The sequence below is a fragment of the Dysidea avara genome, chromosome 4, assembly GCF_963678975.1.
Source record: "Dysidea avara chromosome 4, odDysAvar1.4, whole genome shotgun sequence".
Classification (NCBI taxonomy): domain Eukaryota; kingdom Metazoa; phylum Porifera; class Demospongiae; order Dictyoceratida; family Dysideidae; genus Dysidea; species Dysidea avara.
The window spans coordinates 20328333-20354398 of record NC_089275.1 but is presented as its reverse complement, the minus strand read 5'-3'; the positions used below and the strand labels follow the sequence as shown (position 1 = coordinate 20354398).

The 26066-nt window shown below is 37.3% G+C and overlaps 4 protein-coding genes and 1 long non-coding RNA gene across 7 annotated transcripts; 3 read left to right on the top strand and 2 right to left on the bottom strand.

Annotated features, from left to right (window-relative positions):
* Positions 1–620: 620 nt before the first annotated feature.
* Positions 621–5856, top strand: LOC136254177 (small ribosomal subunit protein uS17-like). The gene is made up of 4 exons (XM_066046854.1): positions 621–781; positions 840–971; positions 4246–4451; positions 5651–5856. Exons 1-4 carry the CDS (start codon positions 770–772, stop codon positions 5772–5774), a joined length of 474 nt encoding a protein of 157 aa, XP_065902926.1. The 5' UTR covers positions 621–769; the 3' UTR covers positions 5775–5856.
* A 3026-nt stretch (positions 5857–8882) lies between these two features.
* LOC136254167 (nicotinamide N-methyltransferase-like) lies at positions 8883–12723 on the top strand. Its single transcript, XM_066046844.1, has 2 exons — positions 8883–8989; positions 11418–12723. The coding sequence occupies exon 2, from the start codon at positions 11422–11424 to the stop codon at positions 12226–12228; it is 807 nt and encodes a 268-aa protein (XP_065902916.1). The 5' UTR covers positions 8883–8989; positions 11418–11421; the 3' UTR covers positions 12229–12723.
* LOC136254166 (solute carrier family 2, facilitated glucose transporter member 8-like) lies at positions 12494–19044 on the bottom strand. Its single transcript, XM_066046843.1, has 3 exons — positions 18706–19044; positions 15021–15245; positions 12494–13736 (listed from the first exon to the last, which is right to left on the bottom strand). Exons 1-3 carry the CDS (start codon positions 18976–18978, stop codon positions 12696–12698), a joined length of 1539 nt encoding a protein of 512 aa, XP_065902915.1. The 5' UTR covers positions 18979–19044; the 3' UTR covers positions 12494–12695.
* A 1529-nt stretch (positions 19045–20573) lies between these two features.
* LOC136254442 (uncharacterized) lies at positions 20574–24696 on the bottom strand. Of its 3 annotated transcripts, none has more exons than XR_010700483.1 (3): positions 24596–24696; positions 20871–21117; positions 20574–20771 (listed from the first exon to the last, which is right to left on the bottom strand). It is a non-coding gene; the product is annotated as an uncharacterized lncRNA (long non-coding RNA). The 3 variants fall into 3 exon arrangements; XR_010700484.1 differs by lacking the exon at positions 24596–24696 and adding an exon at positions 22614–22700; XR_010700485.1 differs by lacking the exon at positions 24596–24696 and adding an exon at positions 22046–22112.
* A 140-nt stretch (positions 24697–24836) lies between these two features.
* LOC136252906 (uncharacterized) lies at positions 24837–25986 on the top strand. Its single transcript, XM_066045498.1, has one exon. It carries the CDS (start codon positions 24961–24963, stop codon positions 25819–25821), a length of 861 nt encoding a protein of 286 aa, XP_065901570.1. The 5' UTR covers positions 24837–24960; the 3' UTR covers positions 25822–25986.
* Positions 25987–26066: the final 80 nt, after the last annotated feature.

The window sequence follows — 26066 nt, the reverse complement described above, 5'->3', positions numbered from 1 at the left end:
ATGAAGATCACGTGTTGAAAATGCTCCATACTGAGGGGTATTCACCAATTACCATTTAAGATACTAGAAGTATCTTTGCAGCCAAATTTTTGCTTTGCACGATAGACACAAATCCTCTTAAATATTCTAGGTTAGAGACCTACCACAAGGATTTTAAAACTTCTCAGTTTTAAAACAAGAAGTTACAAGGGCATGGTCTCTAACCTACTTAGATAATGGGGGCATTTTAATGGGTACATAGGTGGAATTGTTTTGTTGTAAAGACATAGATATCAATGACAGTAGGATCAATTGTAGTTTTAGAAGTTTGCATACGCATTGCTCAAACACTACACAAATGTTAACAGTTGATTTGTTGAACAGCCTCATAATGACGCCGCTTCCTTTATGACATTAACGAGCTCGGTAATAGAGCTACCTTAGTAATGGGACCACTACTTATTTTGGGTGGCCCTATTAATGAGGTTTCACTGTATAAATGTTCCCAGTACCACTCACCTGTCTTACTCTTGTTTTCTCTCACCGCAGAACCACCAACATTACTGCCATTGGACATTATCCGCTACAAAAGCACAGTGGGCATTAAATAGAAATCATTAGACATTACGTTGTGCACGTTATACAACTGTGTTATTACAGTCACAGGTGCAAAGACACATTAACTCACCACATTTGATAGACAAACAAGTCGCCAAGCTGCTAGCCTTCGAAGGGCCATCACGTTATCTTATACGCATGCGCCTGAGACTGTCCTTTACACGTGTCTAAGATGTCTGAGCAGGTAGGGTTAAAAGCAGGTCGTACGGTGGATCATACATGCCAATTTGTTGTCTTTGTAGACGGAGAAAGCATTCCAAAAGCAGCGGGGCGTGTTTAACAACAAGAAGCGGATCATTGGCAAGGCGTCATCTGGGAAGAAAGATGTTCGATTCGTGAGGAACGTTGGATTAGGGTTCAAAACGCCTAGAGAAGTAAGCTACCACTTGTGTTTGCATCTTTTTGAAGTTATTTAGCGACAATATGTTTTAATCAGTAATGTTTCTAATAAATGCTCACCTAATGTAAGTTATGGTGATTGGTTTTATACCTGTACATAACAGTTGTGTTACTATACACGTTTTTCAGCATAGTTTCTTGCTGTTTTATAAAGATTGTGGCCTATTTGATGACAATTTAGTTGCACTACATATGGCATTACTCAAACACACGCTACCGTTGTCCCTACCACACACGCACGCACACACACACACGCACACACTACTGGTACTTTGTTGCTAATAAACTCCTTGGTTGTGTATTAGCAACAAAGTACCAGTAGTATGTGTGTGTATGAAAATGAATTCATGCATTTATCAAAAGGTTTACTATGTACTTGGTTTCTCAAGTGCAGGGGGCATGACTGTAACGGAACAGATAGGAAGAAATATGAAAAGGTCTATATAATAGCTCACTATACATATAGCTGCTGGAAAGAATATCAAATGTATCTTAAGCTTGTTTGCACCACTAACAAGAGTAACTGTGCTATTACTATAGTGTTTCAAGCATGCTTTGTACATTAAAATGCATTTCTTGTGCATGTTGAGGCTTGTGTTATATGACGTATTGTCGAGAATTTGTAATACAAGTAAGGGAGAAACTCCTTCAAGTACGCTTTGTACAGTAAATGTATTTCTTGTCAATTTGGAGACTTGTATTATGACATATTGTCGAGAGTTTGTAATACAAGTAAGGGAGAGACTCCTGTTATGAAATCTTGCTATATTGTTTTGTGTAGTAAGTTTTTTTGGTTTGATATATATATACCCATGTTTTGGCTAGTACAGTATAGTTATTTTTACGAGTCTTTTACATGTTTTTAATCATGTCCTGCAATTTCATAGGCTGTTTGTAATATAAGGATTTCCAGACCAAAATTTTGACTTTATCAGTCTTTGACATGGTGTTTTATTGTGCATGTGGCCACATACTGTTGCTGTATTAGTAGTGGATAACACCAGTGAATCAAACAAGGGACCAGTTTAAAGTCCTGTGCTCTGATATTTGTAGGTCAAGTATCCCCTCCTAATATACATACAGGCTACTGCTGATACAAAGAAAGGTGGTTCTGTAACTATATTTTACTCACTTGATTGTTTAGATGCGTGGTTATGTTGGTACTGTGATGGGTCCTTTAGTTTAATGCTTGAACCCAATATGGGCAGTCCTTTAGTAGGGATATTCACTTATTATTGTTTTATTTGGACATTATGTACTACTCCGATCCAGTGTTTTTTATTTAACTTACTACTCCGATCCAATTTAAAATTCCTAATTTTTTCTTATACTTGTTTGTGAACTTTTTTTGCAAGCTCATGACTACTAAAATACCCTGGAAACCAGTCGCAATATTATTATAGAGTTAATCACAGCACTACATATTATGCAAGTAATCAACTAGTATAACACACCACTATATAGGTTGCTAAACTGTAGTGAGTTGGATTCACATTAGAGCTCGGCGGTATTGAAATTTGAATACACGGTATTAGTAACAGGAAAATATCGCGGTATATCGGTATATAGTTAGCTTGTTATTGTAACTATTGCATCATTTCTTGGGCATAGTATCATCCCAAAAACCAAAACTATATAGTTCAGTACAAGTAAGCATGTGTTGTAATGTGACAACCTCAAGTTTTGTTTAGGGAATGTCTACTAAACCATCAACAAATTGGATAATTAAACACCAAAGGCTGGGTTAAAAGCAATCCTATACCAGTATTCATCGATATACCGGTATTTCGATATATCGGTTATCAAACGCTGTCACGGTATGATAATCGGTTACAATAATTTATCACGATAAACGGTATTACCGATATATCGCAGAGCACTAATTCACATAACTAAACATAGTGTTGGTCACAGCAAAGAAATGCATTTAGCTCGGTGTTTAGAAACACAAGCAACTTTGCCAGTTGTATGATAGCTACCACTCGAATGCAACATCGCTACGTGCAAGCGATTAATACTTGGGGTGTGGCAGCCATTTCCATTGCAAGTCGTCCTCCCTTACTGTGAGGGATAAAGACTCGATCATCGCGATCGAAACGGCTGCTACACCCCTTAATTGGCGAGTAGTTTAATCATTCACACTTGCGTGTATACAGTACGTGATAGCTATGTATTATAAAAAAATTTCAGGTGAAGTGCCATTTGCCAAAGTTTTTTTTGCCAATTTTGCAATAGTGGGTTTTCGCCAAACTTTATTGCCGCCAAACTTTTTTTACTATACCAGCTTTGAAGACCACTGAGCCACATGTGTTCAAATAGTTTGGTGCAATTCCACGTGTATTCGAATAGTTTGATGCAATGTACACCCATACATGGAAGCCCTACTGTAGTCTATTATCACTATCAGCTTGACTGATGGCCATGGTAAAGAAGGATAAAAGGTAACACAATAGCGCACTCATTGTATGTTTATCAATATAGCAAAGGTTTTTTCTTAAGCGAACTAGAAACATTTCTGTGAAAGAATTAGGGCTGTAGCTGTAGCCAGGTTTCCACTACGCTTGACTGAAGGCGTCAGTCAGGCAGAATTCTGTTGAATATTTTTTTTTAAAATTCTGTAGCAACTTGACAGAAACATTTCGGGTTGATCTAAAGACACTTGGGCTTAATTTTACCCGGCCAATACTGTCATGATGTTGTGAGGAAAAATCGGGGCAGGTTTTTGGGTTATATATATCACAGGCTACGCCCACACATTCACCGTCCCTACTTTGCAGTACTTATGATGTAGAGCAAGTTACATACCATTTTGTGAATGTTGCAGATCTGTTTGTAATGTCTGACTTAGTGGACACATTGTTGAGTTTGCTTAGCATAGCTGAGGGTCATGATGAGTTAGTACCAGTAAAAATAATGGTCACCAGTTGTTATTTCTCATTCACTTCTACTAGAACAATCTTTACAACGATTAATTTTTATGAGATTGTAATGAGTGACATGACCACAAGTAGCTAAGTGTCGTGTAACAAAAATGGCTTGTATCTTTAGATGAAATTAATGGATGTAGAATTCCACTGTACAAATCAATATTTTACTTCAAATTCTCTCAATAGAAGTTTTACCAGTTTCTAACAAGTGCAATAGCAGGCAAACAGCGAAAAGCTGTCACCATGTACATGTTTGTTTTCCATTTGTGTGTTATTTCTCAATGTTGTACAGATTGACTGTAAACATTATTCTTTGTTTCAGGCCAGTGAGGGGACCTACGTTGATAAGAAGTGTCCATTCACTGGAGATGTGAGCATCAGAGGTCGTATCCTGACTGGAGTAGTAGCCTCCATGAAGATGAAGAGAACGATAGTCATCAGGAGAGATTACCTTCACTACATCCCCAAGTACAACAGATTTGAGAAGCGGCACAAGAACTTGTCAGCACACTTGTCTCCATGTTTCAGGTGAGACTCAAACTGTGTGATATGCACTGCAACACTACACTTAAATATTTTTGGTCTGCACTAGATTAATTGTATATCCCTTGTAAGAATGGCTTACTATATTGTTTCTTGATAACACATTCAAGTCAACATCCAAACACTTTTGGCTGAAGTGAGCTTGCTTTTGCAGGGGGGGGTAGGGCCATGTGAGTGAGTGAACAATTGTGAGGTTTTGCAGGGTGGGTTGCCAAATGGCAAGTGACTTATGCAGGGGGTAGGACAAGACCACATGCACTAAAGTGCTAACAAAAAAATAAACATAGTCATACTACTAGTTGAAAGTACAAAAACAATTGTATTGAAATAATTTTAATCACTATTACCAAGAGTTAATAATAAGAGAGGAGAGTGTCTAACACCGTATAGTCCTGTAATAGATGATTGCGCAGAAGTTAAACGGCTTCTTTTCCGCGTAACATACAGACTGGCTAGTATATTTTCGCATATAACCACAAGGGCGTGCGTTCAATTCGATGTTCAAGTTCACCACGAAGAGCATCGCTCTGTTGCGTAAAGAAGTGTGGCTGTTAACCTCGAAGATAACTCTGGGGGAGAGCGTCTGAGAAACCAATAAACACTGAACCAAAGGCGGAGTATCGCTTCAAATTTTCACTGCGTCACCATGTTACCCTACCTTTGACCATTCTTCAATTGAAGGAGAACTGTTCCCTGTACATACAGCTCAGTCTTTAGTTCAGTCTTCTAATATTCTCAAGGATTCATCACGGTGCAGCTAAACTAATTGTGGTAAGGAAACGAACAAATACTAGAAGTTTATACGTTACGCGGAAAGAAAGCAATTTAACTTCTGCGCAATCATCTATTACAGGCCTATTAAGCGTTAGACACTCTCCTCTCTTATTAACCCTTGCTATTACTGTTGACATGAAAAAATCATAACTACCATACATTATCATTACTATAAGTCTAACTGCTCATAACAGCTGAATTTTTCCAACACCATTGCAAACAACAATTAAGTAGAACTGAAATATGTATCATGCCACTTACTCTACTTTGTGTACAGAGACTATATTCAGCTCACGTGAAATATTTTCAGTACTGATACAATATTTCATGTGCACATGGGCTTGTGTTTGTATTCTTTATGTACAAGTTTTGTAGATAGTGCTAATTATTGCCCACCCTTATTGTTACAGGGATATAGAACTAGGAGATGTAGTAGTGGTTGGCCAGTGTAGGCCACTCAGCAAGACAGTCAGGTTTAACGTGCTCAAGGTACAGAAGCAGAAGTCGGGCAAGAAGCAGTTCCAAAAGTTTTGAAAAGAATGACTGCTAATATTGAACACTACCATCCGTTCACTTGTGTTTAAATAAATATGAATTATTAACAAGTTGCCCTCAAGCGTACACACAATGGTACTGCTAATTGATAACTCCTGCATGACATAGAATATATAGTGTTGGGGTGGCATAGAATCTTTTGACAAACAGATGGTTTGGCTTACTTGGTACAATACAGCAAAATGCTTTTGGGCACAATTTTTATTTCTTGCTAATTTGGATAAAGTACCTGTATCATAGGTTGCTTTTGTTTTGTGTATGGAAAGTAAATAATCTTAATTCTTTGCAAGCGCTATAATGGAGGGGGTAAAACTGCCATATTGTTGGTGGAAAAATTATGAAGTCTTGGTAGCATATAACTTGTACAGTGGTGTCAAACGTCAAAGAGTACATTCACTCCCTGCTTTGCACCACCAAAAATAGCAGCTACCGGGGTAATGTCCATGACCTCATTAAATAAACAAGGCCACCTCATAGTGACCATGATCCCAAATACACCTACTTGTAAGGTTGGCTGGTTTCATGAGCTCATTGCGTTAATGACACATTATTGGGTGTTGCACGACATCACTGTACATGCATCATACAGGGTTTAGTTATCCATGTTCACATATCCCTGTTGATATAGAGTACTAAATAATGCACAGTGGAATCTCGATAACTATAACGAAAGCTTTGGGACCAAGAAATTTCGATGGTTTTCCTTTATCAGAGCTGAGGTTAAAATGTATGGAACCTAAACCTGTTGGGTCCAAACTCTGTAATAACGAGTTCATAACCCTTCCTCTCTATATAATGAACTCTTGGTAATATTATGGAGGCTTTTTTCTGTTGTGTCCTTAATTTGGTTAGAAGAGGTTCCACTGTACTGGTTCCTGACAGTCACACCTTGTATTTCTGTTGAACTCTACCTATACAATGCGGAGCTTGTGAACTGACACAACTCGTCGAGGTCAAACTCAAGACTAAAGAAGTGATTAAATACTTTGGGACTTTAACTAAAAGTGGTGTGTCCTGAAGTGTGTACATTACTCAATAACAAACCCAGTTGTTGCACGACAATCCCTAGTACAGTCATGATGTGTCGCTAGTGATGACCTACTAGGTATGTATTTGTCCTGATTCGTGGATCAAGTGTGCTGGGCAATAGTGCAATTATCTGACGGTTGATGTTAACAAGCTTCAAGGCTCCTCACTGTTAAATGAGAGCAGTACACGTACAATCTATTTGACACCTTATCAAACATGTTGCCTTTGTCTGCAGTTTACAACTATTACTGCTCCTTACTGGTGAAGAAATTAGTACATGATTTACAAATTAGAGCTGTTATACAGTAATTTACAAGCAGTACATCTATCACGATTGTGTAGAAGCCAACTATCATGACAACAATATGAAATAAATCTCTGACGATTGCCCAACACTAGATCAAAATGTATTCACATTTCTAAAAATGGGACTACGGACAACGTATCCATATTTCAGGATGTCTTTACTAGTTCTAACTGTATTAAACTATTCTACCCATCACTGCTAAAACTATAAAAGAATAATAATTTATGGACATGTATTGGTAGTGGCATGTGACACAAAACTATCTTACAATACATACAGCACAAAATGATGAAATGTTAAGTGCAGAACAGTAAACTGATTCCCATCATGAAACAACAAATGGACACATAAGGACTGAGCCTCTCTCCTGTAAAGTGTACACACAACAATTATAATGGATGACATGACAGCAGAGGTCAGTCAGTAAAAGTTGGTTATGAATCTTGTGATTGAGCTAAAGTTGCATCTCAACACATTACGTACTTATACGGTTAATACAATATAATAAACCTTCAGTATAACCTGTTTACCCAGATCCCTGTCCAAAATTTATAATTGTGTTCAAATACAGAAGCTAAATTAATACAACCACAAACTTATTTATCAGAGTGCGAAATGTTTTTTCGTCACCTCGGGAGTCTGATATTTTTCTTACAAACAACCACCAGTAAGATTAGGTACTGTATAAAGAATTGGTGTGTATTGAAATCACTATTTCGAAGGCACTGAGATTAAACTCGTAAATTTTGACCACACTTCTTGAAAATAAATTTGTGGATAAAATACTAAACCATTAATCCTATGAGGAATAGTGTCACGAAGAACTATCGTTCTTTCCAAAACACAGGTCACATTAGTTCAACGTTAAAAGTATGCCTGTACGACATGTTTTGACAGTACTACCGTATATTGTATGATGGTACCATCATGACCAACCTCTCCGGTACAACCTTTGTACACAATTATTCAAATACAAGATGATACACACATGTTATGTAATGGATGCAGCACACACATACCAATTCTGGCACACTTCCAGAAGACACCTAGTAGACTGTAGGTGAGAACACATAGTAAATTAAGTAACACAACACACATACAGAAAAAATCTTCGCTCTTAATATTAACATTATATTGGGCAAGGAAGGTTGAAAGTTCTGACAATATGTGATTACGATCAAAGTTAGTCAAGATCATATACTTACTTAGAAATTTACCGCTGACCTACCCCATTTATTTCTGCTATGTATTACACACACTCAAAAAGAAGCTTCACCACAATAAATTAATGTGACTATTGTCCAGCAGTTTAAAATTAGTCTTATTACCGATGACCGCAGTTGCAGTACAGTGGTCATTGGAGTAAACTAAACACTGTCTTTCCATTATTTAGCCCTCTATAACGTTTACGACTGTGTATGTGCTGCAATATTATAGTCTACCCCGATATAATGGGGCATAGGCCCACATAATAAGTTACACACAAACTGACGTGGTTCATACCCTGTTTTTCTCGCGTCAATCACTTTAGGAAACAACGCTCTGAAGTAGGCGCAGGTACAAATTAACAGCAGGATCACAATGAGTAGGCTGTGAAAGTTGAATACCGCGGACTGCATCAGGGAAAAGAGGCAACACATATAACAACCTGATAGGCATAATATCTACGTATAGTACCATATTGAATCTTGAACCACCCGCACGATGATGAGAACAAAGGCTTTTCCTTTTTTGCTAAATAATGCTCACCATTGATATTCTAAATAATGCTCATAGTAAAGCTTGAGTGTGTAATAGCAGGTGTAAGAGCAAAGCCGACGAGGGACAAGCCTTCCTGGAGCATCGAGTAGAAAGCAAGGTAAAGCTATAGAGTAGTTGTGGTAGTTATGAGACACTTGACTTCAAAGCATTGCTATTACCAAAACTGCATGAACTCTAACCCTGGCTCGAACCCTGGTATTTCACATTCAAAAGTTTCCCTACCATGTGGTGGTCTGTATGATCATTTTTAACTGTCTACAGTATCCCTGCTAACCTAAAATTTACCAAAATCAAATATGAGTGATGGAAAGTGGAATCTTGGTCAAGAATCGACGATCTCTGATAAAGTGAAATCTCAATAACTCCAATCATTTCCATATATTTCTTACTGTAAATTATACCGTAAATTGTCTTGTGTACTGTCTTGTTTATATTATATAGTCTTGTGAGCACTGTGCACATGTCTTGACATGTTTGTGCGGGCAATAGCTAAACTTTAACCTTCATTTCTGCCCTTGCCAGTGATCCAATTAGCCTGGAGGACAGCTAAGTACATACAAAGTGTTATTGTGTGTGTAGCTAACTATGTAAATTTCAAAATTTAGAATCTGGAATCTTGGTTTGGAATCCAGAATCTTTGCAAAAGTGGTAAGATTCAGAATCTTACAGACAATTTTTAATGGTGTCAGACCCCACCCACCACCAAGAGTCAATAATATTAAAACCTTTTGTTGCCAGTTGATCGCTTACATTAAATACAGAAGTTCCAGATTAAAGCATGTGAATATATATCATATGTTGTGATGCATTTGCATGCCTGTTGTGAGGATCAAATCACTCAGGGGAGGTATTAGAAAATTTTGCTGTCTGGTTTCCAATTTTATGGTAGAAAAGCTGTCAGGGGTGGGGCCCACACCTATTATAGTCTATTTAGTTAACTATAGATAAAATCACACCTAAAAATGGGAACTTGATTCTTACCATTCCAAAGAATTAATGCCTTATCCAATGGTTGCAGAAGCTATAACAACAGCTCTAACGATAATTATATTTTAGAGGCAATTATCACTATTTAAGACATGGGAGGATCAATTTTGGATTATTATGTGGCAGAGAAAAGTAATGTATGTAGTTTAATCACTAAAGTTTACTTGATAAGCTATCTTTAGTATTTTAGACTTACCTTTGTTGAAGTTTTAATTATTTTTTCTGCTTTAAAAAGCTGAATGGTTTCCAGAAACCGGTGAACCCCCTAGAACCACGCCTGGAGTCATCACTGTGTAAGTATTTTTTCTGTATTCTAAGCTAAAATGATGGCAGTTTCAATTGAAGAAGACAGCAAGGAACACAGTATGTTATTGCTATTATCCTATCAATCAGTTTTCCCATGTGCACATTTGAGTAGAATTGTTGACGTGCATCAGTTTAATTTGTTGAACGTCTCACTCATATGCATGTCCAACCTTCCCACTGAATATACGTAGGTAGGTAAACAGTCCCAAGATTATTCGTTGTGCCAATACCGTTCAGTTGCGTTTTATTGTACGTTTACACTTAATTGACAACAGCGTTTGCAGTATAGTTACAGTTTGAGTATTAACATAGTTGTTAGTGAATCAGACTTGGGGTAGCAATTTGTACTGTACTGGCCTAGTTGGCCAGCATGTATAACGGTTCATATACTCCCTAGTATTAAGTACTCTTGTTACCTCCCATGTATGACTTTGTAAGTCATGTCCCCTGTGTAATGTGTTTTCCATTTCACTCCTCATTATAATGTTGGTCAAAGTACAAATATTTTGAGAGGGAAATTTTTGCCTTTTTGAAGGTTTTGGGGTTAACACACTGATGGTAGATATACAGTATAAGTGCTATATTTTGACTGCTTCAGTTACACCTCTAGCTGCTACCATACACAGTGAAAATTTTATCCTTGAAAAACCTCCATGTATTATGGAATTGTTTGCAAATCCACAGAAAAATTTTCTTTACATTGCTCAACCTCAAAAACATTGCCCATCATAATAAGGCTATACAGTATTGACACAAACTTCATTTCCAAAACATTTTAGTAAACAGTACAGAACATTCTACAATACTACACTTTAATCGACCATTATTAGTAGTGGTGAAGCCTCACAAAGGTTATTTTCAGTGAGTTTTGCCCCTTTAACTCTGAAATCATAGGATATAGGAATCATCCCTTCACTGGATATACTAATACGTACTAATCGCCACTAGCTAGCACTAGCACACTAAACTTAACTGAAATGTTTGTCACCACAATACATTTTTGGCAAGCAAAATTCGTAGAGTATGAAAAGGTTACGATTAAAATGACCATACCTTAAAAGGCAAGCCATCTATAATTAAGTATAGCCATGTGGTACAATATGGGGCACTGTTGTCTAAAATCAGGTGTGTTGAATATGCACACTTCATTGTATGGCATGCTATTAACATGCTAATTTTTTTTTTTTTTTTTTACTGTGTGTACTTACTGTGGGATGTTTTGCCTAACATAGCAACATGGGTGATGATGATAACATGGAGATTTTGTACAATGCCCAACAATATCTCACCACCCGATATCCTGCCAACCTTTTTGATGAGGGCCAAACAATGATTGTCCCAACATTTCCTATTGACTACTTCCACAAGTTTTATCAACAGTTTCATACAGAATGGGATCACTCCACTGCCAAACTATTAGAGATTGGGGGAGGTCCCTGCGTCCACACATTCATCAGTGCTGCTCCATATGTTGCTGAGATATACCATTCTGACTATGTCCAATCTTGTCGTGACGAAGTAAAGATGTGGAGAAACAATGACCCTAATGCCTATGACTGGACACCATATTTCAACTATGTTGTGAATAAACTGGAAGGTCAGAGTGGACATAATCCAGTAGCTGAACGTCAAGAGAGACTTCGAAAGATTTTGAAAGACATAGTTTATTGTGACATAAATACTGATGATGCCATTGTTCCAACAATTACATTTCCAGTAAACATAATCACTACAAGCTATTGTCTAGAGCACAGCAAATCACTGGAACTTTACGATTCTACTCTAAGAAAATTTTATGATATGTTAACACCCAATGGTTTTCTTGCCTTACTGTCAGGTATTGAGTGCACCTGGTCTATACTGAATGGTATCAAGCATCCATTTCCCTTATATCTCAGCTTAGACATTATAAAGAAGTCCTTGGAAAAGGCTGGGTTTGTGATACGCTATATGAATTCCAGAGAAATACCGTTATCCGAAAGAGGTATTGATCGTGACACCCCATCAGTTGGCTTCTTTGTTGCCCAAAAGAAATGTCACTGATTACATACATCCAGATTGTTGTAACATTCTTCACTTCTGACTGAAACTGATTATAGTATAGTGACACACAGCTAAAGATACACAGCCTGCAATTGTGAGTGTATTGTATAGCTAGTGTGTTGAGTTGAAATATCCATAGGCGACGTCAATTTACACGTACATTTATTTTAGTTTAATGATGTCATGCAGAATTGTGAAGACATCACATACGAACATAAATAAAGTTTATATAATAATTTTTGATCTCTATGTTTACACCATGATGTATCGTGTGTGGCATCGTTTTCAAGATGAATATAAAAAACACCATTAGTAGTACTGTACAAACATTCACATAAATATTTTTAAAAACTGCTTTGAGCTAATGTATATTAATACCAACTCTGTGTATATATATACAAGTAATATAAAAATGACAAAGTTAAACATAATAAATAATATTAAGTGCACAATATACAGTGCAATTATTATTGTATGGAATATATCTGTCTATACCCCAATCTTCTATTGTCAAAATAACTTTCAATTTCTTCCAAAGATTTTCCTTTAGTTTCTGGAAGAAATATTGCCACAAATAAAATTCCAATGAAACAAGTGATACTAAATGTCCAAAATACACCCCAAGGTTTAACTGCAACTTCAAAACTGTTAAACAGTCCAGCAATAATAGCTGACAGCATTCCATTTACTAGTAAGGCCAGGCCAATTCCTACACCTCTTACACGTAATGGGACTAGTTCTGCTAGAAGTAAGAATGATGCAGGTGATATTCCGCTTGAGTAAGCGGCAACGTACAATGCCACACACACAATAGCCAGTGGGTAGAGGTCACTTTTACACTGAGGATCATCTGGTGGATGACAATAAGGTTCATTGTTTAAATATTCATAAACACCCATCACTGCATGACTTAGACTTGCTACACTGTAACTGATGATTAATAATTTTCGTCTGCCAAGCAGAGATGCTACAAACACACCAATAAATGCTGTAAGAATTTGGACACCTCCTGTAGCAAACGATGATGTCAGTCCTGGGGATTTCACTTTTGCTTGTTTGAATATGTCTTCAACATTAAAAATGATTGCAGTAATGCCACTAAGCTGAAGAAAACACATCACAAAACATGCTAAGATTACAGGGTGATAAATGGACTTGAATTTAAACTCTCGGACAATCTCCAGCAGTGAAAGCTTCCCAACTGAAATCTCTTCTTCGATCTCCTGTATTTCTTTACCGACATTACTCTGAGGTCCATTAAGCCACATCAAAACTTTAGCAGCTTCTGATTTCCTACTCTGTGTCAACAGCCATCTTGGTGTTTCCTTGATGGTGATGACAAAGGGCACATAAACTGCCATGAAGACTAGTGGTATTATTGCTAGCCAATAGTAGGTGATGTAGACTCCAATAACTTGAGCAGCAAACATTCCAACTATTAATGACACTTGATTTAATGATACAAAAGCACTACGATAACGACTAGGAGAGAGTTCTGCAACATATAGCTGTAAAAAAAATTTCCAGTAAAGGTGAATAGCAAATACTGTATAAGAACAAATTTTTTAGGGACAAAATTTTGTCGTTGCAATTTGCTGCTTGTGAAAACTTAATCCTCAATATTCATCAGGACTAGGATTTCATACACACACACACAAATAGGACAATTTCTGTGTGGAAGTCAAGTGATCATTGCAGAAAAAGCCTGACTTTTCGTCATACACAAAAATTATAACTTGTATGTAGCTGTGTGTGTGTGTAGATGTGTGGTTAAGTACAGTGGATCCTTGAACATGTAGTGATTCATATTGTAGTACAAAATCAATTGATCATATACAATGCAATATAATACAGGTTTGGATGATTGGCTAAGGTTTTATGGTAGCAATCCCAAAGATTAAATTTTTACTAGAACATACCAACCAGAAACAAGCTTCAAATTTCTATCACAACCCTTAGTGGTTAGCAAAACCTGTGTCTTCACAATAAGTTCTTAAAACTCTAGATTGTATTGCTGCATCATAAGAATTTCTATCAAGTCTTTTATTTATATTGAGTGTTGTATTAGGATAAGTTCCCATGCATCATAAAAAAAACTGTAAGAGGGTGATGACAAAATGGAATGAGGTAAAGTTGAACACCACATCTAGACTAACCTTTCAATGTCACACAGTATGTACTATTGCATATGCATGTAACGCAACACTATTAGTAGGCAAATTTCAGTGTGCAATACTCATCGAGTGCATTGTTTGTCATATTATAAATTTATGTAGCTAGAAATTCCAGAACCTTTTGAAGTTGTATCACCTGCCCTTCACTATGATATGGTATACTGAACTTAGTACGTTTAGTTGCGATTGTGGGATAAATTTTTATTTTAAAAAACTGTACAAACCTACACAACACACTATTTACCTGACCACGCACAATCGCTGTTCACCCTTTACATGGATTCACCAATCAATAAACAGCAGGTATTAAAATTTTGCTTATGCTGTTGTCAGTCTTTCATTCTGTTTTACATCTGTAGAATGATAGTAACTTGTTACACACTCCATGCTTATGCTGACCGATTATTACTGTTAGTCAACTGGTTTCAAAATGTTTTATTTAATATCAGGTCATGACATATTATACTACTGTCAATAAATTTCAATTCCATGAAGTTCTTTGGTGTTATAATACAATGAGAGATAGAATATCACACAAGAGCTGTGGCCCATGTGTAACAAAAATGCTTACAAGACAGTACACACTTGCAATAGGTATATATATTAGAGTACACTTACGGTAAGACATAATGAGGACCATCCAAAAGCAACACCAACTATAAAACGTCCAATATAGAGGAGTGGTCTGAATGCAGGACCATCAGTGGACACAGTGAGAACTACTATCAACCATCCAAAGGTGTGAGGAATACAACATAAAACAATTGACAGTTTACGTCCAAAACGATCTGTCAAATATCCACTGAACGGCGTAAGGATAGTAGACCCAATCAAAAAGGAAAACTATAAAAATGTCACACATACATTCATACAACTACCATAGCAAAATGTAGGTGACTGGATCTGGGAAAACCGGTCTTGTCACCCATGACAACAGGTTTGATTTTTCACCATGAACACAAAGCTATATGACTACACTATCAAATTTCACTGTCAAAATCAGCCAGGCTTGAGTGGTCTGCTATTGCTGGTTGCTTTTCCCAAGCCCATTAGCGAGCCTTACTATGTGGTCTGGAGGCTTGATGGAGCTCTGGTCAACCTGGGGATGTGGCTGTACAGCTCTGTGATGTCCTGTGCTGTAATTTTCCTTTTATTGTACCAGTTTTGAGCCATACATGAAACTAATCCTTATGCTATGCATTCCTCTTTTATTTTTATAAACAACCTCTCTCCTTACCCTCCACACCACCCTTATTGGAGCTTGCCTGATACAGTCAACCTTGAGTAAAAAACTGGTGACAAACTTAGCTGTATAGTGGATTCTCTTGATTGGTGTAAGACAGTCATGCGAAAATTCAGCACATGTAAGAGCTTCAACCATTGGCAAGCTGCAGCACCCTAAATGCTTAAAACTAGCATCTCTCAACACTTGTAAAGAGGCGCAGGGGCATACGCAGGAATTTTGAAAAGGGGTTTACTACAGCTAAGTGACTGTTATGATAGTTTATACTGTCTCGATCTTTTCATCAACATATTTTCACCAACATGTTGTCAATGCTATAAGTGTTGCTTTTATGTGAGAAACTATTACTTACCTAAGAAAAAGGTTTAAAATGTGCCTTGTTCCATGATTGTGATGTTTCAATTTCTCAATGTTTCAGTAGACACACAAAAAATGGAGATGTTGTACAATTTGTGAGAAAAGCATCAAACTGGACACATATATGTGACTGTGCGAGTAAGTAAAATTCTAGGAAAATGGGAACAGGACGGGAATGGAAAGCTGAAACAGGAACAACTAGTGGAAACTGCTTGATAAGATCATCATGTGAATATACAGGTTGAGCTTTATAGCACAATAGTTCTTTGCAGTATTGTTGGATCCTTCCACTAAAATGTTCAAAACACTCTAATAGAGCAGTCACCTGCATTAAAATACTCCAATGGAACAGCCAAGAATGTTTGGTTTATGCACTACCTCACCAGGGAGATGCATTGAAAGTCTGGTAATTGATGAACTATAGTTGTTATATATTAGGTATATATACATAGACTAGCATCAACACTGAAAGTTAGATACTCCCTATAAACAATTCAACCATTACACAGTTTATTACGTAGCTATTCTAATTAGCTGACAGTGCCTGCATAAATTTGGGAAGTTATACATGCACCTCAGGAAAAATCATATGATGGGATATGTCGCAGCTGCAGTATGTGTAGATGGTGCCAATGAGTCATGCGGATACCCACTTCAGCTTGACAAGCATACTGCTGCATGCATACTCCCATCATATGACTTCTTATCTGGAAGCAGCATGTAGATGCAGTTTCCGAAGCCTGTTATAGGTACTGTCAGTTAACTAGAATACTTTGTGAATCTCTTCATCAGTACCTAATGATAGCACTGCATTGAATAATTTAAAATTAATGCTCATGGAGTAGCTAACTTTCAGTATTGATAACTTAGCTAGTCTATATCTACGACATGAATTACCAGACTTTTAGTGCATCTTCCTGGTGAGACACTGCATGAACAAAACAGTCTTGACTGCCCTATTAGAGCATTTTAATACAGGTGACTACTCTATTAGAGTGTTTTGAACGTTATAGCGGAAGGGTCCAACAATTAATGTTGTTTTAGTATTACTATAACTAAAACACTTTTTTCAGAATTTTTACAAAACTAATTATAATTTCAGAAATATTTTGAATTTTAAAAACTGAATTTTCCACACAAAAACAATGCTACCAACAATGCTGCAAAGAAAGATTGTGATGTAAAGTCCATCCTGTATTATTCACATGATGACCTTTATCAGGTGTTTTCTGTTCCTGCTTTTCACTGCCGTCCTGTTCCCGTTTTTCTAGAATTCTACTTATATCCAGACTGTGCTTCCAATAGCTAAATTTGGATACAGTGCCATTGCATATTAGTGTTAAAACTCCAAAGGGGTTTTCTGAACTCCCTGGAAACCTCCCTGGGTACGCCCCTGAGGCAATAAGGCCAGTTTTTCCAGACACGGTCACATGTACATATTCAAACAATCTATAATCAAGTTTGTCAAACACAATAATATTATTGATCTGGCTGGAAGTGGTCTTACCAGAACAGAATTGGCCCAGCCTCTAGAAAGGATAAACAACCTCTGACAACCTGAACTTGTACCTTACAATTATACAGAGGTGTAGCTACGTATTGGTACAGATGGTTACTAGAGAATACCATTGCAGATAAAATGCGACCCGCTGAGTGAAAACCCAACTTGTTTGAATTTTCTTTGAACTTTATAACTTTTTGTTGTCTAGAGGGAAAAACCAATGGGCTGTTAAAGTTTTAGCCTTTTCTGGTAAGTGGTTTTGTAGTTATAGTGATAGACAACAAGAAGAGCAAAACAGTTGATTTATACAGTGCCTACATGGGAAAAAAATTACAGGTACTCATTTGTCAAGCAAGAAGGCTGTTCAAGCTTAAAAGCAGCGACGATAAAGTTACATTTTACCGCAACATAAACAAACACACGTAATTCATGTCTGCTTCATGGTACAGAAACGAAACAAAGATATTCTATTCTAACTATCCATGAAGAGGTGAATTCATTGGTATATTAGATAATTCAATTTGAGTCTTCCTTCACTGTGTATTGAAGTGATTAAAATGTGCATAAAATTATTTATGTAGCACAGGTTTTTTACTCAATGTATTTCAATGGCATTTATCTCAAAAACAGAATTATGCAATTAAGTTGGGTTTTCACTCAGCGGGTCACAAATTATTAAACTATGCTGCACCTATTTAAGTTATGTATATACATACACAACAAACACAGTAGCTAACAATTTTCAACAGGTAAACCAAAAAGGTCATGATCAAGTGGCCATAGGGGTATATTGTGCAAGGGAGTGGCACTCTAATATATCTTGCACTATGATCCTCATCCTTAGTCAAAGCGGTCTATGTCAAAATAAGCCTGACTTTCACGAAAAATTGCACAAAGATTTTTATATTTCCGTAAAATCACATTTATATATAGTGACTCTGAAAGTATTGATTGTGATATACACTTTACAAACAACATATTTTCCTATGACCAGTAAGAAATTTCTTGACTTTTAATATGACCGAGGATGAAAATGGAAGCACCAACCCCTTGCTGTACAACCATCTATCATTGGGTCAAGCCAGATTGCTAACTTGCATAAACAGCCCAAAACCTGACAGACATTACAGTTTATGTATCCTTGTTACTCTCCAAACAACGTAGAATAATAGGCATAAATGCATATGACCACACCCACTTACAGCAAACAAATCTTGATCCAGAGTTCTCCTAAGTGACACGTACCCCTTCTTGTGCTTGAGATGACTTGACACTGGTGAATTGTAGCCCAGTGAGTATCCCAGCACTAAGAACCCTAAGGCGGCTACAGTACACGCGTACGTGGCCGACCAAATACGGACTGTTCTTTTGTCATCTGCCTTCGCATCTCCCTGTGTGATAGCATCCCTCAAATCCGTGGAATAATCACGTAATTTCTCTCCTGTAGTCAGCTCCCCTTCACTGCTTACTTCCATCCACGTAGAGCAAGCCGCAGAGCTGAAAAAGGCGATTACTTATAATAAGCGCTACTAATGATAGCGCCTGTGAAAATCAATTTCGTTCAGTGTAGGTCTAAAACTCGCTGAGTTCTACCAGAGATAGTATACCCCTGCGCTTCTACGAACTCGCCTCAGAACAATCAAAGAAATGGCCACGGAGAACACTGACGATGCCAATGTGCCGCACCATGAGCATCATAAAATGTTTGATTTCAAGAAGATGGAAGCAGTGCACGCTTTTCTACTGCCAACCGTGATACGTTTCATGGAAGCGGAAGCTCGTGGAAAGAATATCCTAGATGTTGGATGTGGGCCAGGGTTTTGGTGCTATCAAGCGGCTAAATCAGGAGCCAAAAGTGTTAATGGGTTTGACATACAAGAAGATCTGGTACAAGAAGCTAGGAAAGTCACAGCACAGTTTACTGGAGTTGACATTCGCGTTGGAGATGCTAACAGAATGCCATATGATGGTAACACATTCGATGTTGCCTTTAGTATGTACGTTACCTGTCATTTGTCATTGGAAGCATTGGACAAGCATTACCAGGAGATTTATCGCGTCCTTAAACCTGGTGGGAAAGCCTTAGTAGCAATTCATCCTGGAAGTCACAAGCTACATGTGGCAGATGATGCAGACGAAACAATTGTGAAACAGGAAATTACGCAAGCTTTAGCTGGGCTTCCTAAAAATCCTTCAGTACAACAGATAACAGAAGCATTTAAAGGGATTAAGGGAAATCCGAAGGCATGTGTTGCTTTAGATAAAGATGGAGCAGCGTATTTAATTGAGGATGCAAGCCAGTTGAGTAATGGGCAAGATATTTGGAAGGTTTCAACCTTGCACCCGGCACACCCTACTTTCTTTTATGAAGAACAGTTCTTAGCAGGCCAAACTGCTCCCAGTGGACTTCGTATTGACAGGATTGAGGATGTTGTTAATAATTCTGAGGAGACCAAAAAGAGTGGATTTGCACACCATAAAGCTGTTCTTCACTATTTGTCCAAACCTCTTTGACTGCTAGTTGTTGTGTGTAAAAGAACATTGGTTTAGAAAGCTTGTGTTTTTTGTATGAAACAGATCAACATATAACTTATTTCTGAATGATAATGCGTATGCATTAATAGACTGCAGTAAACTTTCATGGTCACTTTTACATGTACAGGTTCATAGGCTATGCATGATGATTGAAACTAAAATTGTGCATGTGCAGTTGCATGAGTCCTCTTCACCTTGACAGGTTTGAATGTGTATTATATTGTACATAACTTTAGATCTACATTCTACACCAAAATTTGAAACTTAACGTGACTGGATTTGCAAAAGGGAGTCTTCCACACACATCCAATTTACCCATGCTCTAGCAACTGCTGTATGCCAATATTATTACAGTATAAGAGCATTTGAAAATAGGAATACACTGATGTCAGCTATGACAAAGGTATATCATTATCATGAGGCTAACACACACATGCAGAGTGGTAATTAGCATATATTATTATTATTAAATCGATCCTCTCTGTTACCTGTTGGTGTATGTGATAATAATTAAAATTTAAATATAAAGCTGATGTATATAGTTAGTTATACACAATTGATACATGTATTTCCAGATTTTAACTTTTCCTCGTTTATACGAAATGCTATTTTCTTCAATCTTGCTGATTCTAATTGACCACTTCTTTCTACCATTGAACTAAACACTAAATGTGGTATCTGCAGTAGGTTGTATGGTGTATCAAATTCACTCAACTTTCCCAGAAGATAAAACCTGTGAAGGAATGCCCCTTAATTACCTTACGCACTGTAGTGAAAACATGACAAACCAGTATTCTATCACTACACATACACAACTACACATAAATAATACATCATTTGTCAATCTTCTTCAGCAAATCAACTCTCACGACACATAGCTGTGGTAGACAAGAGGTTATCTAGCTTTGGACCGTGATGTTGCCTGTATTAGTTACATGTACAAGTTGTAATGCAGTTTACATGCTTACTACGTATTTTATGTTGTTTTGTGTAGTACTTGTCCAGAATGAATGTCTACATAGCCCTGGAACAGTCAGGATAGTCTAATCAAGGTGAATCTTGATAGTGCTAAGAAACAACTAAAAGATAAACAAAAATGCTAAGTTATACAAACATACAGCTAGGCTTGATTTCAGTGACAAATATTAGATTTATGTATATGTTTCCAGTTTGTTGTACAGATTCAAACAAAATAAATAAAAGCACTGTTTGGAATTGTAGTGTTTGGAGGATTGTGTGTGCTACCAGTAGAATGTTAAGCATAGTTAAAAGCAACTCCATGGTTTCACAGTAGCTTGACAGATAAATTGTCTGTCCTTAACAGCCACCAAATAGATGTGTGTGTACTGTGTGAACCTTATTACTACTTCAAGTATTATTTACATAGCCAATGATGTGTACTTTCTCAGTGGCCACTTCAACTTAATCAATTGTTTACAGGAAATATCTCAAATACAACATTGGTAGGTCAGCAAATAAATTAAAATATTTGTATAGCAATCAGTCTAAAAGCAGTACAAAACTACAAAATACAGGCAATTGTGGTCTTGATGAAATGGCACAAGCTTGTTTGCAGCCTAGTGTGTTATGAGACGATATTTGTAAGCAGTAAAATGCATAGGAAAGAATACAAGGCTCTTGCAAAGTAGTTCAACTCTATATGTATTTAAAAGTTTTCAATTTACGAAATGGTGGGTTAGTGGAACCCATGAAACAACTAGCACGGTCTCACCACTGCTACATTTCCACATACTCATGCATTTAGTAAATTTATTTACTCATAGTACACGTCATGTGATGTATGTTGCATGTACAAGTATAGTATGTGCATCACACTGCAATATGTAACTGTCTCAGCAGAACCCACCTAGTTACAAAACTTCCCATTTTCAAGCATGCGGCATTTGTGCTTATTCCATTGTAACAAGACTACTATGGCACAACAACAAGTTTGTTGCTATACTCATTCAGTGATAGAAACCTTAATTTGTAAACACGTGGACTTACACACAAGTGGTTGGTAGTTGAGAACTCATCTTTTCACCAAGTACTACATACCTAGACAGGACTAGCAGGCCTGCCAACCTAGGAAATAGAAAAACCTTGAGACTCTGCCTTGATGTCCAGAATAGATTGCTGTATCTGTACAGTTAAGTAGGGACAGCAGGTAACATAGCCTCAATCTATTCCTGGAACTGTGACAAGGCCAGCAACACATACACATGCCCATCTTCATATTATGGGTATCAATATAACATTTAAAACGAGTGAATCATTTATCTACGTATGCATGGATTTCTAGACCTACAGCAAGTGTGCGCAGGAGACTTCTCACTTCTCCAGTTAAATAGCTATGTTCAAACTATAAGCCAATCCAATCTTCTTAAGTCTTATCCAATCCCTAATAACTTGAAAGCACAAGGTGCTTACAATATCACATGATGGTATGGATTGAGAAGTATTAATTTATACCTAGAGACTAATGAATGAAATACATGCTACATACTTAAAACATACTGTATAGCAGGGTGAGCAGGTGCTCATGGTGTCACTCTAGCTATATAAGTACTTTCACCTTCAATGAAGTAGGCTCGCCTCTTGAGTTCTGACCAAGTCCAGTCACTGCATGTTCATTTCAGTAGCATTAAGTAAAAGGTTCAACTGTAGGGTTGGGAGGTATATAGGTATTAGTAGTTAATAAAAGTATTTTTCAGATACCGAAGTGGTTTTCTAATAATACCGAATACCGAATTTGATGTAGTAATAATAATTTTTGATGGTTTAGTGGTGACCATACGTACATAAAGTCAAGTACCATACAAACATGTTTACACTGTGGACAAGCACAGAGCTTTGTGTGTTGAGGTATTCACAATGGTTTTGGGATACTTCAAAACTTACTTTGTGCACAATAATATTGTTAGTTGTTGTTTCATTTGTTCCTTTTAAAAGACTAACAACACAATGTGGGTATAAATCATAGCTTACCCATGTTTTTAATAAGAGTGTAAAATATAAAAGGTATTTAGTGATACCGAGGTATTTTTCTTAATACTGTACTGTTCTTCAAAAATACAATACCGCCCATCCCTAGGTTCAAGGCCAATATTTCACGGCTTTGTCTCAATCCCCACCGTTTTCCTGCTTATAATCATGTGATTGCATCTCTATTTATTGCCTGACATTTATAGTTGTACCACAATCACATCCGGGGATATCCCTTGGAAAGAAATGACACAGCAACTTTGTGTAAGTTAGATGTCTGTTCGTAGTCTCACATTCCAGCGGTTTATTTTTCACCCCCACACAAACCATCTGGCATGAGAGACTAGTCTGTTCAGGAGTGTTGTGTATAACACTCCTTGGCTCGTTGCATTGCTGCAGACTTCAGTTTAGACACTAGGTAACTAACAGTGATGCTCCATGAGAATTAGAAAGCTTAACTGAAAAGCCTTGAGTTTAGAGCTACTGCTTGTGAGACCTTGAACTTGATAGTGAAATCGTGAGACACACAGTAAATCTGAGAGCTAGACTAGTGTGCATGGGATTTAAACTGTTCCATACTCCTAGTTATATTAATATTATTGTCAAATAACCAGGGGCTGGGCCTGCAAATGTGCTCCCCACAAGTACATACAAACAACAGAACAAAAGATACAAGAACAATACACTAATACAAAAGCAATACAAGTAAACAGAAAGGTACTAGGACAATACACTAACACAAAACAATACAAAACAACAGTTCAAAAAGAAATTGTTTGAGGGCAACACAAAATGGATTGATATTGGTTAGGTAAGGTGAATTAATGAAAAAAGAGTAAAGATAAGGATTGATGGTGGATGTTGAGATATACTCAGGCCATACCTACTGGATCTTATGTTGCGCAGGAAAAATCTCAAGAAAATTTGGGTAGGTAGGTCAATTTGATAATGATAATAATAAGTAGTACATCACTCAGTAATAGAAAATCCAAATGTTATTACTGAAATTTACCATACAAAAAGATCCACAACTACAAAAAACGTTGCATGAACCATATAGGTGTTCTGCAGTACCATATAAACCTCTTGAGTACTAAGAACTACTTTACTTAGAGTATCTTCACCATTAAAGCTTGACCTTTTGAAGAGCTTTAATCCCCAGAGGAATTATCCCAATAGCTGATTTTCACTCACACACACAAGATTGACCATCTTTGCATATGTGATCCTATATCAAGTGATTATCATTATCATTTCAGGTCACAGTCTGTCGGGCCCGTGCAACATACAATCCGAGATACAATCCAATAGGTATGGCCTCAGTGATTGACAAAAAAGCAGTCTATCCACACCACACTAGAGAGACTGCTGCTTAGAAGAACTCCTCACAATAGATATTGACACAACCATGCATCCTCTATGCACCACAAGGATCTCTGATACTGTAGCCAAGCCAAGTTAAGTAATCAAACTGTATATCCGGCTGACTGTTCACAGTAACCCCCAATGCACCCAGGAACAAACGTGCAGATCTGCACACCTATCTACTGACCGGCAAGGTTACTCCCATACCTCATATCCTATTAGTTGAGTTCCTTCCTCACCTAGGAGCACGAGTACACTTGTAGAAAACGCCTCAGGGAGAATTATGAAGTACAAAGATCACGTGACTGCTGGGATTCTAACCATGCGACTGGTCAGATCTGTAGCAACTTCGTTATATATCATATTTGCTGTAAAGTTAGCTATTACAGTATTATAAAATAATAATATTTTTTTAATGTTGACAAGTCAGTGATGTCACTTCCTGTTATTAAAAGAGGCGTGAATTAAGGCACACATGTTCGTGAAAGGTCAGATGAATCATGGATGAATGGATCAAATTCTCAACTTAGTTAGCTAAATAGGAAAAGCTGAGCCTGGGGGAATTGAAAAACATGAATGACAGCGATAGCCTTCGAAAGAAGAGGGTTATACTCTGGGCAGCACCTAGAAGTCTCTCCAGTGTGTTTTATCGTTCCATTGCAACATTGAACAAGACGAAGCATTTCCAAGAACTGTTTTTCGGTGCTCACCATTTTGGTCCGGTACGTCAAAATAAGCAACTTCACAAGCTCGAAAAGGACTCAGAAATACCACCCGGACTGTACGCAGAAGGAGTAACTGAGGTCAAAGATCTCACTTACGAAATGATGAAAAATATTCTTGCAGCTGACCATCCTGGTGTGGAGTTGGTGTTTAGTAAGGAATTTGCATACTGCCTGCCAGAATCAATGTGGGAGGGTGTGATCAGTGGGAAATTCGCTGACTTCAATCACACCTTCTTAATACGAGAACCAGAGAAAGTGCTTTATTCTAACTACAAGGCACCAAAGCCACAACCATGTATAATGCCTGCACCAGATGGAGGACTGCATGAACTATACAAGTTTTATCAATTTGTGAAGGAGAAAAAAGGAGTCACTCCTATTGTGGTTGATGCAGCCGATCTGCAGGCTTATCCTGACGAGACAATGAAGAGCTATTGTGAGGCTATAGGCATCACATTTGATCCAAACATGACATCTTGGGGAAAAGGCTTTACCAGTCCATTTACTTACACCGCCACTGGACCCGCAGAGGCAGATAAATGGAATGTAAATCTTTATCAGTCAACTGGATTTATTAAAATTAAGCCAGAGGAGCAAAAACAAGTTCCATTACATGAACTACCAAGTGAAGTAGTAAAGTGTATTGAGGAATGTCATGTGCAGTACATGGAAATGTGGAAAGATTGTATTAAGCCATCACCTTTATAAAAGTGCTTAAATTTTGTAAATGCATGCATGCAAGTCGTGTATACAATACTTTTTTTTGTTGTGTTTACAACCGGTTCATTATGTAGCTAGCTATTGCTGTTGTGTGTGTTTGTTAGTTACTATTGTACTTATACCATGCCATATGTAATAATGATTTAATCAGTTGCTGAAAAAAATCTGTAACTTTGCATGCAAGTTCATTAGCAATATAATAATTATATGCATGAGCCCCATAATTATGATGG

Bases quoted from the DNA above. Each gene is read 5' to 3' on its own strand.
- LOC136254177 (XM_066046854.1), top strand. The intron at 972-4,245 runs GTAAGCTACCAC...TCTTTGTTTCAG, and splicing joins GGTTCAAAACGCCTAGAGAA to GCCAGTGAGGGGACCTACGT. The intron at 4,452-5,650 runs GTGAGACTCAAA...TTATTGTTACAG, and splicing joins CACTTGTCTCCATGTTTCAG to GGATATAGAACTAGGAGATG.
- LOC136254167 (XM_066046844.1), top strand. From the start codon at position 11,422: ATGGGTGATGATGATAACATGGAGATTTTGTACAATGCCCAACAATAT.
- LOC136254166 (XM_066046843.1), bottom strand. From the start codon at position 18,978: ATGGAAGTAAGCAGTGAAGGGGAGCTGACTACAGGAGAGAAATTACGT. The intron at 15,246-18,705 runs GTAAGTGGGTGT...ACATTTTTATAG, and splicing joins TGGATCAAGATTTGTTTGCT to TTTTCCTTTTTGATTGGGTC. The intron at 13,737-15,020 runs GTAAGTGTACTC...TTTTTTTTACAG, and splicing joins GGTCCTCATTATGTCTTACC to CTATATGTTGCAGAACTCTC.
- LOC136252906 (XM_066045498.1), top strand. From the start codon at position 24,961: ATGAATGACAGCGATAGCCTTCGAAAGAAGAGGGTTATACTCTGGGCA.